Below are 13,385 nucleotides of genomic sequence, written 5' to 3'. Positions count from 1 at the left end.
GAATCCCATCATGAGGAGGAGACTTCAGGGTTTTGGTAACARTCACAGGAGGGGTAACAAGGCACAACATTGCTTCCTGCTTGTCAGGGTGTTCTCTAAACACCATCACCAGTCGTTGATACAACACTTCGAGTGATCCCAAGTTCCTTCCATTGTGGATTTCTGTGGCACTTCAAAATACTGGTCWGAAGTCTTTCTACTCTATGGCTGAATACCCTTCATTTGTGAATTGAGAGGAGTCCAATAAAAAACACCTGTTCTTAATCCCATTTTACTTTGATTTGGGTATTGTGCTGACAGACCTTCCATRGGAAGCAATGAAGCAGCAATTTTGGCTATTGCCTGTTTCCAGTTGCAGAACACTCCAGTATTTTGTACTTGATTTGTATGAGGCATTGAGTCTGTAGTACTTTCCCTTCATATATTTTTCTTAGATCCAAACGAGACTGTGCTCCTGGTTTGTTTTCTGARTCATATTACAGTATAATGGGAGTACTCAGGAAGACAAGTTTTAGCCCTGGTGGTGGTRTCTGTTGTCCAACCTCCTTGTCTGCCTGAAAGAGAGAGAGGGACTCCTCTAGAGGGCAGTTCAGTGCAGCATCCCAGTTACAGCCACCTTGTGTCACCTGCTGGAGGATCTTCTGCCTTTCCACTGCATGTGTACACAACACGGGAGATAAGGAAAAAAGGCACATTGGGTGTTGTTAGGATTTCTGTATCTCCCAGATTTCAGCGAAGTTCCAGCAGCACTGCAGTTGACCCACTAGATCCACTCTGTAGTTTAAAAAAAAACAGCCAAAAAAAGTGATCCTTCCCAACAGGAGTGGTACTATTTTATCTCTGCCTGAACTGGTAGGAGAGTTGAATGTTTTTGTTTATTCTCCTTTTTTTCCTTCTACCATTATCGGCCTCTGTTTTCCTGCATTTTGTATTAGTTTTTTTTTATGGTGTACATCTTCTTGTTTCAAAAATTCAGGTAAGAATAAAACTTCAAGATAGGTYGATAGGATTCCAGTTAAAACTTCTCATTTTTTGCAGACATCATGTACTTTGCAAGACTGATGCTTTTTGGAGGGGTTTTAACCTGGTGAATAGAAAATTCAGAGAAATTACATAGCAAATTACCTCACGGTGTTTCTTTTTGGTTCTTTTGGTTGGTCTTGATTTTGTTGCAAGAAAGATGGCTTCAGTTACAAGAACTGAAATCACTTCTGGCTTCAAGCAAATAAGGCTGATCCAAGTCAACACCTGATTAGTACCTGGAAATTTTTATTTTTCTATCTTCCCTTCAGTGCAGGGACTGAAGAGAGAACCATCCACAGTACTCTAGATTCTGGAAGAAAAGACAGTTTTCCGGGACAAATCAATCTCTTAACRTTACAGCTCTGTAGTATTCTGTAATGGATTTCAGTGTCTCCAGAGGTAAATCCAGCAAATTGAACTGGCCAGTGGTTTGAGACATATCTCCTATTAGCTTTGTTAGAATGATGATTCTGCATAACAGTCRCTGCAATTTATTTAATGCAAAGTCCAGTAACAGTACATTCTGTTAGTTTTTTGTAGGTTTTCAGGTAGGTGAACAAATTCAGATAAATTGATAGAACACATAGAATAAGATCACCTATGCGATATTATGATGTGGTTTGAGATGAGATGAGTACATTTATTTAAAACATGTGGAAGCTTTTAGTWGTCTGTTCATTACATTGTGATTAGATGCTTTCTATTTTTTCAACTCTTGTCATACCTATAAGTACTGGTTCAGACACAGAAAATAAATATCAAGTATTGGAAAACATCTCTATAGTTTTCCCCCTGAAGTCATTCTCATTACTGAAGCTACCACTCTGCTGACATTGTTAGTATTATTTACTTTTCAAGTGTGTCAAAATTCGTTGGTTTTGTGATTCAATATATTTATATTATAAATGTTTCTTAGTATTTCATCAAGGAGTGACTTATAATGTTTTTGGTTTTTTTTTCAATTTACTTCCCCATTTCTTGACACCATCCCATGAGCCCGTGGCTATGACAAACATTGTGAAGAAAAGTAGTTTTTCTGTGTTTTCCTTGACAGAGTGAAAAATCTTAAATAATCCCTTAGTTTACAGAACATATAAAGATTTATAGTCGTTGCCACTACTGCAKGGTGACATGGATTAGTCAAGAGGTGAACATGGTCTTGACAGTTTTACAGTTTCCCGAGGTGCATGCTATCCACAGTACTTTAATCCAATAATTGTGCACAATGTTCTTTAGACCATTCATTGTCTTTTTGTAATTACCATATGAAGTGCTGTATGGAGTTAGTGATTGAGCCATTTTGTTGGTTTCCCACACACATGGTACCCACTGTTGGCCTGTAGGAAGTAAAGGAATTTTTAGGTGGTTTCAGCTTAGATGATGAACTCATTTGTTAGAGATTTTCCTCTTAGGAAAAATATACTTGTTTGGGATGAAAAGATTCACCCTGTAGGTCAGACCAGTCCAGTTCATGGCAATAAGGGAGCTTTTCCCTGAACTGAGGCAAGGAAAGGGAGTTTTTTGGGGTGTGAATTCCCCCTTGATTAAGCCTCCTCTCTGCCTACAAAAAAATAAAGACTGCTAGTTGGCAGTATCTTGTCTCTTTTTGGTTGGTAATATTTTAGACTTTTTTAGTTTCTTTAACTGAGCCTTCTTATCATTTATAAAGGGCTTCTTTTAAACATTTCTGAAATCAAAGGCTATCTCTATGCATGGCAATCCATGAATCCATGTTCTGGAGTTTGCTGGGCTAMTGGATCTACTTTTCATTAAAGGAAACAGATAAATACATTTGTAAAGGCATTTTGTATATCTTGGTCATTTCTCAGTGCTTACAGTAATTTTAGAGTCTTAATGTCTTTAAAAGTCTGAGATGTTAACTATTACAGTCATGCTGAAAGTAAATTTTTAAGTCAACTGTACCACAGTTAATATAGAGACCTAGGAGAACTCGGAAATGAAGGTATTGGTAAATGAAAATTACAAGCATGAAAGAAAAAAAATTAGGAGCAATCTGTGACATCAATGGCTTTCTTTTCCAATCTTCTTGCATTCCCTGGAACTAAAAAGGCATAACATATTTTCAGTCTCTCCTTGTAGTTGCTGTTGTCCCTTATTAGCTGCAGTATTTGGCACAAGCACTGTAGAATCAGRTATCAGACTCTCTAGCTCTGATGAATGACTTCCCATCCCTCCTCCTTCTGGGATCAAACCTGGCAAACGGGTTAGTCTTGTTACTGAACTYCTGGAGTTTTACTGAAGTATTACATTAATTTAGTAGTCTGATGGTCCCTGATATGGTGCTTGATGGACTTTTAGGACACATTTTCCTCTACTTTTCAGGTTACTTCCAAATACCTGAAACCCGAAATCGTAACAAGAACATAGTTGTGCTCAAGGGAACATTTATTCCATAAATGGAAAGTAGAATGCACTAACTTGGTTGTGTAACAGAGGTTTGTTGTGCCTTTGGGTTGGGAAGAGGCCTTGCAGGGTTGGTTTACCAAAAGCCCAGRAGAGGCAAACCCATTTCTTGAGCAYAGGAAAGCATTCAATGTTTATGGCTCTTACAAGCACCATTTCTGGTGTGACCCTTTGCATCCTTAAAAATGAAAATATATTCTCATCTAAAATAAGCTGGTTTTACTGTTTTCTTCTGCCTGTTTGCAAACTGGCTTGGAAGTYGGCTAATTGAGAAAAAGATGTGCCTCACTTATGACCTTTGCTGTTGGAATATGCTGTTCTCCAATGCAGTGTTTGTTGGTAGCAGTCAATATCCGAGAGATGCAGAAAGCTGAAATCCACTYGTTATTAGGGGAATAAACAGTGCAAAGTCACTGCTCTGGGAGGGGTAGGGTTTTGATGTTTTGGCATGACTGAACAGTCAGGTGCTCTCGGAATCAGCAGCTGCTGCAAAGTTGTGGGTGTTACGAGATGGAAACCATTGACTGTAGTGCTGATTATCTAAACAGCTCTTTTGTACACTGGCAGCAATGGAATTTCTCTTCCTTCCATTTTCTGGGTGACTTCTTATCGAGTATGACAGCTTGTCATGTGTGATCATCGTCACRTTAGTCCTGTGAGAACGGGTGCTCCTCTGAACACCCTGATCCCTTCCATACACGGGGTGAAGCACAGGTTCTGACAGGGCTTTGCACTTGCACACACTTGTTGCTCTTRACTCTGAAGCAGTGGTTCACTTGTTCAAAGAAGCGACTGACAGGGGCTGATGAGGCATAACCCAAAAGGAGGAACAGTTTGCTCCTCTCTGGAATTTATTACTCAGAGTGGCAGAGAGACTACTTGGGAAGGGATCTAAGATRCTAAATAAAGTAATTCCAAACATGTGTGGTTAAGTAAAATGGAATTAAACTGTCTATCCCTCATTCTTTTAGATTGGGCACAGAAAAAAATGAAAACATTTTACACTGGCTTAAGCACCTATTGGTTTAGAGGGATTTTTATGCTGAGTTTTTAAGCAGTAACACATACAGTGGGCTGGTACTGATGGCCAACTTTAACTTACATTCTTTAACTTATTTTCCAATTGTAGGAGACCTTGAAAGCTTATTGTCTAGTGTTTTCTTGAATGCAGAAAAAGCATTGTGTACATCACTAGCACGTTATTAACTACACAGTTCTGTGTATGTTAACTGCTTTTATGGTTTTCACACACACTGATATGAAATTCMGTGATTGTATGTGTCCATTGTAGAAGAAAAGAGAAGGCAATGCAACACTTWAAGTGAGTTCCAGCACATATAAAGAGATACAAACCAAAGAAGACAGACCGTAACACTGTTGTTCACAAGACCACTAAATTATGATTTAGTGTGTTCAAAACAGGAACAAAGAAAGATATGCCAGAAAGCTACACTGGTTACAGGACTTACCTGAACATGTGRATGTGAAATGGAAGTGATGAGAAGGAAACTGAGTCAGATGATTCCGACATTACAGATTCAAATCCTTTTCCTTTCTGTTTTCCCTAACCGAATGAAGAACGTTTGTAGAGAGGAACATTGTCCAGGTAGAGCTGTAGCCCTTGGTGTAGGTGCAGAAAGGGTGAGATCAGTTGATGCAAAGCTTGTCAGTATTTGGGTGAATGAGGACCAGGCACTGGACATGGGTAACCAGAAGCTCAGTCAGGAGGTTGTGAATCGTGGGTGTGAGAGAACGTCAAGTCTCATGAAGAATGTCTTTGTCAAAAAAATAATTCTGAGGAATATTCTGAAGYAATTCCATTTCATCTCTAAGTAGGACATTTTCAGGAATGGAATGAAAGGAAGGAGAAAATTTCAGTGATGGGCTGTTGGTTCAGTGAAGTTCAGAGAAAGCAAGACAACTTGACTGGAACAGTTCATGTAGTGTGCCTTAAGAAAGGGGTTTGAAAACATGCCTGAATGGTGATAGAAGAAACAGAGATGAGCAAACRCAAAGAAAAAGCAGCTAAATAGCAAGAATTTTGAGCTGGAACTCTCTCAAGGTCATCGAGTCTTGAATTAGTACCATCCCACAAAAGTTACGTGAGTAGTTACCTTGGCCATACCACCTTATATTGGAAAGGCTGATATTTAGAAGGCAGTTCCTTAAAATGTCTTAAATACCATGGATTTAAAATGTCTTAAATACCATGGATTTAAAATGTCTTAAATACCATGGATTGTTAGAAATCAGTTTTGTGTCTCGTGGTACAGCATAATGATTAAGATGGTTGAGAGTCTGTTTAATCCTGACTGATACGATTGAAACAATTTTTTGTAACCAATATCTAGAGTCAGCGTGTAGAATTTGTATTTATGATGCCAAGCCATGGGATGTGTGCATCTGGGGATATGCAGCCATTTCAAATTCCTTAATGTCTTGATTAGGAGATGAGAATTTACAATTGACTGACTATTGTTGGGTCCTTTGTCTTTAGTCTTAGTTGTGAACCCAGTCTTAAATTCTCTCATTGTAGYCTGTAGTCTCCTCATGACCAGGGAAATGATTCACAGTTCACAGGCTTCAGGATTCTTCATTGATGCCATTGCATAGTTGCTCTGAGAATGTTGTAGATTTTGCAGGCATCAATATGAATTTTATATTTTGCCACTAAAAATCCAGTTTATGCCAGACAGCTTTGTTTTCAGATTGATAGTAAGTGTATTAGTTTTAATGGCTGCTTGTTTATGWGCCTTGGTTTGATTTTGGTCTTCAAATGAAGATATTGTTTTTAAAGCTTCTGTGTATTCTGTTTGTAGCCTTACAGTTGTAATTAAAAAAAAAATAGTTAAWGCATCAGGTCTACCTTGAATAAGCCTGGAAGTTTATCTGTTTCTGGTTCTATGTAATAAAACTTTTGTAGTAAGTCCTCCTAAGGGGTCATACTTGTTGCTGTCTGAAACAGAACTTTCACCTTGAATTTCTTTATATTTAATACTTCAGTATCGTGTTCCATTACCTACCTTGCTTGAAACACAGAATGAAAACATTTGAATGATTTCTCTGTTTCTTTCAGGGACTCAACAACAGCTTATGGCACAACATGCTTTGGAGAAAGAGGCTTTGGAGAAGATTAAAATAGAAATCGAGGAGGAGCTAAAACGTCTTGATGAAGAAATCTTGGAAGGTGCTCTTCAGGTTTTCCCGTTTCAATCCATAATCTCTATGCACTGTAATGGTGGTTAATTTGTAACAGGTACTCCAGTTAAAGAGATTTTTGAATACATTGAATCTCTTTACCCTTCTCCCCCCAACAAGACTTGTACACATTGTCGCATGGAGTAAAATAGTTAAACGTTACCATTTGGAGTGGTGGAGCCCAGCCAAAGCAAACAACTGGATGACATTTAATAGSCTACTATAAATAATGAAAAGTAAGCAGCCCTTAAGCTGCTGCAGTTGATGGCAGAGTCCTCAGCAGCTAGTATTCTGAGCAGTGTGGACTTAAACCATCAGATTTCTCACTTCCACCACGTTTTTGTGATCTGTAGATGTGGCTTTTATAGCACTCCCAGCAAGGAATGATTTCAAAACCATCTTTGCTTTGCCTGTGTTGCAAATTGGAAATCTGCAATAGAAATGCTGTAGAGCTGTTTAAGTTCATTCATATGGAGCTTTCTTAGAAGTTTTAAATTGAAAAGGAAAAGGCTATATATTTAACAAAATAATATTTTAAAAAATGRTACTTTAGTACTGCTGCAGAGATGTCCATGTGTGGGCAAATTTACCATGAAAAGAGGCTCTTCTGCTGCTCCATCAGGGTTGGCATCAGCTTAAAATGGGCGAATAGCTGCACATTCAGCAAACTTGCTGGTTAGGATGCAGTTGTGAAACAAGAGCTGGAGGATGGAAATGCAGCTCAAAGTCATCTCTGCCTTGTAAGTAGCACTTTCAGAGTGTATTTGGACACTGTTTTACTATGATTTCTTCATTGCATGCTTTGACTTACAGAGCTGTGTTTTTTCCTGCCTCAAGTAAACTGTGTTAACTGCTGGGATAAGAAATCTGAGACTGATGTTCTTCTGTGAATCTGTTTAATTCTGTATACCTTCTTGTCTCAGCATTTACCACTACAGGGTTTGACTGCCACACTTCCCCAGTGTTCAGCCCTGCCAATCCAGAGAGCTCAATAGAAGACTGCCTGGCTCATCTGGGGGAGAAAGTGTCCCAGGAGTTGAAGGAACATCTGCACAAAGCACTGCAAAGCTTGCTTAGCAAGTGAGTTTTCCATTTGCTTTTTCAAAGGGAAGGTGTTTCCTTTTGCACTGTGACTGCTGCTGAAATGCTGAAGTTGGGACTGCATTTTTATTGCATTTATTTGGTTTTCAATGTTCCTTTATCTAGCTGGATTTTTTTGTTTTGTGATGTAATGTGCAAATACTTCTTTGTGCTATTTGGCCTTTGCAATAATGTAAGTTCTAAAATTTTTCTAAGCTTTTGTTACTGAATGTCTGAGGCTGTTTCAAGCAGTCTGAGCTGCTGGTGAAACTGGCAGCTGTCATTGCCACTTTCATGAGTGCTGGGCTGTAGCCACATTAACTTCTTTCGCCTTATAGCTAAGAGTGGAGCTGAAGGTTTGTTTGTGGTCTGGCTCACGATGAGTGGGAGAGTTTCCCTGAAAGGATGGTAGTTAGAAACCTTGTGATCACCCTCCAGATACACATCTGAAGGAGATCTGGGCCCCTGGGCTATCGTTGGTGCCTTAAGAGTTGTCCTRCCAACTTAAGCTTATTGTTTAAAATAGCATATTGTAGTTGGCATGCACTGGCATCTTAATTAATGTCTTTTGCAAAGTGGTACAATTGTTGTGGTTGCTTGGTTTTCTATTATGAATTACCAGCCTGAAATTTAATGAATCCACATGAACTACTTAAGGCTTTTCTGAGTGATCTCCAAAATGTGTTGTTGGAGAGCTAGAGTTGGAAGGTGATGCTTTAGGAACAGTTGCATAAATGCAGTCATGCATTTAAGTGGTTCTAGGTTGTTCTACCCTGATATTCTAGCCTTCCTATGTTTTCCATAGGAAAACATTTGCATTTCAAGTTATTTTTTTAATTTATGTATGTACATACATAAAGTCTGAAATGCCTGTGAAACCGTGTTGCCTTTTTCTAAGGCAAACTAGAGTTACTGTTTAATCTCTTGATAATATCCTTCCTGCAGCTGTTCCTGCTCTTCTCAAGCCACTGATTGATTTGGATTTGGTTTCAAAGGATTAATGTACCAAGGAAGTCAAGAGAATGCCTTTAAAATGACAAACCCCACTGTACTTTAGCACTGTTCTTTYATCCATATATTTTAGAGTAGTGCTATTTGATGCAATACTTATTTATTTGTCTTGTATTTTCCTGCCCTCTTCCATGCTTATAAACAAGAGTTAGAGTATAGAAGGCTGTTAGATCATGACAGGTTCCTGGAGTTCAGTAAGCAGTTCTCTGTCCAATGCCAGATACTGGTATTTCCATTAAACTGAAATCTGAACTTGCATTTGTAATGATCTGGCTGAGACAGCTGCTTTTGAAACAGTGCATCTTCTGCTGTCACTTGGCAGAAAGCCTCTGCTGTTATTGACTCTTAGATRCCATATGATCTTGGAGGAAAGAGTCATGGAAGAGAGCAATTCCATTATCCGAATTCAGAGAAGYAGAGACATGATAAATCTAGATTAGAGGTATCTACTGAAACATGAAGGGTTTTGTGATCAAAAGTGCTGTTTCTTGCAGATAAAGGCTTCAACTTTAAAATAAGGGTAATGCAGTCAAACAGTCTGTGTTTGTCCATAGTCTGTATTGTTTATAAAATTTTATTCTGCATTGGTCTCTAGCTCAAGTATGAATTTCTCCGTGGAATTTTCTGTCTATAAAATCATACATTCTAAAAAAAAGATATGCAAGAGCTTAGAAACTTTGTAGCATATCAGGGAACCTACTTATCTAATGTCTGTTAAGTAACAGGGTATAAAATTATTAGGAAATTCTCTTAACCAGTTATGTGAAATTGTGTAAGTGGGAGAAGGTGATGCCTTCCTGAACCTCTCTGGTGCTGCTGTTTTATGTCCTGAAACACCAGACTTACTAGCTCTTGAACATTATTTGCTGTAATACATATGAAAATACTTTGTTCTCTGAAAACTTGAGAATTTTATTTTATTCATGTTCTTTTGTTTCCTTTTATAACTTTCAGTGTTGGTTTAACTTCTGCAGGCCGGTGACATATCAGGAATATCGGGAGCGCACACACGAGGCAGCTGCTCATGCCAGTGGATGGAACAAGGTACCAGATCAGTGACTTTCACCTCCATGTGTCATGTCTCTTTGATGTCCACATTGTTTGTACTAGGTACAGTTGTGTTTTACAGAGGGCCAAGAATAGAAAGAACTCTGTTTTAGTGTGAAATAAGTGGGACTCTCTGAGTGGTAGATATGCACATAGTGGGTTGTTTTATAGATAATTTAGCCGAAGGCTATTGAATGGAAGTGTTAGGTCAACCTTCCTTTAGTTCAGTAAAATGAAAAGTTAGACATGTTGCTTGATTAATTTTCTTTTAAATTCTCAAGAGAGATTAATTTCTGCAGCAGTTTTGGAATGAAATCTGAGACAGATTTTTCATAATAATGCTCTTTCTTTGCTCCAATGTCAGGTTTAAAATATATGTGGAAAAGAGTGTTGAACACAGTGAAAATAAAAATAGGTGGTATCTTCATGATATTTAAATTGTTCAGAAAACGTAAGGATGGGTGTTCCTACCTGATTTCATGAGTAGTTATCTCAAATGATACAAATCTTTTAAAAACAAAATGCAAATCTGTAAATTAATTCTCTTAAAGTWCTTTTAATGTAGAATGAGTAGATTACTCTTCCCAGATTCATCTTTCCTTAATCATTCAAATTCATCGTCTTAATCATTTTCTGATGAGTTCAGTAGGCATCAGAAGAAGAAGGAAAGAATAGAATAACTACTTGCAAACTGAATCACAATTTGAGTGTTAAAATACAGTCTTAAATTTAAAACAGAACAAGAAATCTTTTTCTCCCTCTTTACATTTTCTTTCTGGAAATACTTTTTCCTGACTAGATTTCCCTGCTTATTTCAGAAACTGTTCATCCAACCAAGGGTGTGGGCACTTGCAAAGCAGTTCAATAAACATTGCATGACAAGTTACTGCCCATGGCTCCAGCAATTATCATTGCTTTATGTGTGCGTTCTTTCAATTTGTCATCTTGTGATTCACAGCATTTTAGTTCAAACAACCATGAAATCTGATTATCAAGAAGGTGGCTTAAGCTAGCACATTTTACTTTTCAGCTGGTGAAAGCTAAAACCAAGCATAAAACCAGTCATTGTGGCTCATCTGGCAAGGGAGGAGGTGGTTGGGGCTTCTCAGGTCAACATGCTTTGGGTCCCCATGTCCTGAAGATGCAGTCCTGGGCATATGGCTGCATTTTGGGGTTTATGATTCAGCTTTCATTGCTGCGACATTCCTGCAGTCCCTGGGGCTCATGGATTTCAGTGCCCATCAGCTGTTTGCCTGTAACATTTGTTGCTACAAAACTTACAGTCCAAAAGCAAATCAGAATGGAAATTTTGTAGACAAGCACAGCATCTGTTTGTATTGTTTTTGTGGTAGCTTGGTGCGCCAGGAATGCCCAGCAGTTCCTTCAATAATACTTGTTTTGAGAAGATGGAATACATTTGTGTTGGTTTCATTTCCTTTTAATTTCCTTTATCATCTTAATCAGATTTGTGTTTTATAACAGAAGAGATCTAGACATCTTCCATCTTAGCCCAGCTTAATTTTCACTCTAAAGAAGCTGTTAGAAAACRTTGATGTTGAATTCTATAAAGGAAAAGGGTCTTTATCTTCTATTTGAAATAAGGCTTTCATTAAAATAAGACAAATCCAAAACCACCTAAAAAGGGGCAAATTAAATTTCTGTAATAAAATAATAAAAACATTTAAATACCCCACTGCTGAATTTTTATGCTTTTTGTGTAAAACTGAATATTACACACATGCTCCAAAATACTTAATCCCACTATTATGCAACAGCTGAAAGGGTAACAAATACTGTTATCAAGAGCAAGCTGAACTGGTGAGTAGGTTAGCAGTCATCTTAGTATMCCATTCTTACTGATTAATGGGGCCATTAAAATGTAAGAAATAACTATATGAAGAATTAGATTAATTTTAAGTTGAAATAGTCAAATTACAGTTACAGAACTGCAATGATTTTGAATATAGCTTCCTCAAAGTCTCTGAACTTTCTTTGTAATATTTTTTGAGTGTATTTAAATTTGCAATGTTTTACAATGGGATTGCAATAGTGTAGTTGACGCAAGTCTTTCATTTACACAATCAGCTATCTTCTGATAGTAAAGTGGGTTTTATAATGATTCCCTAGGAGTTTTTTCCTGCCAACTGTTTTCTGTGTATGCTTTTATTCAGTCAAAATATAAATAGCCCTTAGCATTCCTTCCCAGGCATCCTGGTGGAGGGAGTTGCAGTTGCTTTGAATTGCAAAGGCTGTATTTTTACTCTGTTCTTGTTAAATCTCATCACCATTCACACAGCTTCTCTTCTGTACAGAAATGTGTTGTTAACTTTTATGGAAATATTGCAAAGGTAATTTCTTTCATGCATTTAGGGACAGTCTCATGCAAATCTGCTCCTGTTCTCCTGGTCTCAGAGGCTGAAGTGTCAGTAATTTTAGTCGGAAAGGAAGACTGGGTGGTGTTTGTTGGTCTGTGTGGGACTGGATGTTAAAGAGTTTGAGTTTGGTCCCTTGCTCCTGAGGCCTGAAGGGGCTTGCTCAATTTGGGAGGAAYGGATGGATTAGGTATTCATTTGGCAAAGGAAGAAGGCAACAATCACATTTAGTATGCCAGCGTTTGAGCTCCCTTCATTTCCCAAGCCGCCTTTTCTTGCCTTTGTTTCTCTTGCCTTCAGCTTACAGTAAATGTCAAATATTTTGAGATCTCAGTGTTTATGCTGCTGTAGAGTTATGTGGGTGTGCCCAAAGCCCCTGAAAGATGCCTAGTCTTGACAGCTTGCTTTTTTTTTGATCCAAAAAGATTGAAGTTTCCTTGACACTTGACCTTGACCTGCTCCTTATGTCTGTGCACTGTGAGCTTGCACATTTCTGCCTCTGAGTTGAGAGTAATTGCAAGAAACTCAAAAAAACCCCAACGCTTTTGAAATTCAAACACTTTTAAAATTCTGGCACCTATGACATTCCTAGTGAAGTGTTAACAGTTACCAGTGTTAACTGTTCATCGCAGAACAACAGTTCTGTAACCTGTCTGCCACAGTATTGGACTCCTTTGTTAATCAGCTGGAGCATCTTAAATTKATCAGATTATGGGCAATTTTTAGGCCCAGTCTGGTTTTAGTAGTCCAACTCAGAGTGATCCCACCATGTCTTTAGTACAAATCTCAATTTCAGCTTAGTTTTTTTATTCATATTCCTCCAGCTTTGCATCGTAAGGTGTGATTTCTGGGAATAGTAATGCAGGATATTTGCAGAAAAGAAAACCAGACTGAAGGGGGAAGAGAGTGGAAAACGAAGGAGGCATTAGGAGTTTAGTATGAGCAGTAGTAGAGCCTTCATCTCCCTTGTTCACTTGGGAAACAGCATTTCAGTCTGCACAGTGAATMGATGTGCAGTGTAGTTGTCTCAATTAAAATGCAGTAAAACAAATATTTTTCTCTTGTGTCATAATGCTTTTTCAGATGCTAATGATTTCAGTTTATRCCAGTTTCCTGACCTTGGCAAAGTGCTGCATATAAACATTGCCCAGAGGGCCACTCGTGTGCTCTAGGARAATAAATTTAGAGTTTAAAAGTTCAACTTCATGTTGTTTAGGCAAACAAAAACAT

At 38.1% G+C, this 13,385-nt stretch overlaps 1 protein-coding gene across 2 annotated transcripts in view; it reads left to right on the top strand.

Moving 5' to 3' along the window:
• BCL2L13 (BCL2 like 13) overlaps positions 1–13,385 on the top strand; it is a 34,439-nt gene that overhangs the window by 8,529 nt on the left and 12,525 nt on the right. For both annotated transcript variants that reach the window (XM_057390038.1, XM_057390039.1), the window contains exons 3-5: positions 6,524–6,634; positions 7,569–7,725; positions 9,711–9,780. In XM_057390038.1, coding sequence (XP_057246021.1) covers positions 6,524–6,634; positions 7,569–7,725; positions 9,711–9,780 — 338 coding nt within the window. The remainder of the gene's footprint in view (positions 1–6,523; positions 6,635–7,568; positions 7,726–9,710; positions 9,781–13,385) is intronic.

The sequence above is a fragment of the Malurus melanocephalus genome, unplaced genomic scaffold, assembly GCF_030028575.1.
Source record: "Malurus melanocephalus ecotype Western Australia unplaced genomic scaffold, MMel_1.1 scaffold_22, whole genome shotgun sequence".
In the NCBI taxonomy this organism is placed as follows: Eukaryota; Metazoa; Chordata; class Aves; order Passeriformes; family Maluridae; genus Malurus; species Malurus melanocephalus.
Note: the sequence above shows the minus strand (reverse complement) of the source record. Positions and strands in the feature narration are given on the sequence as shown.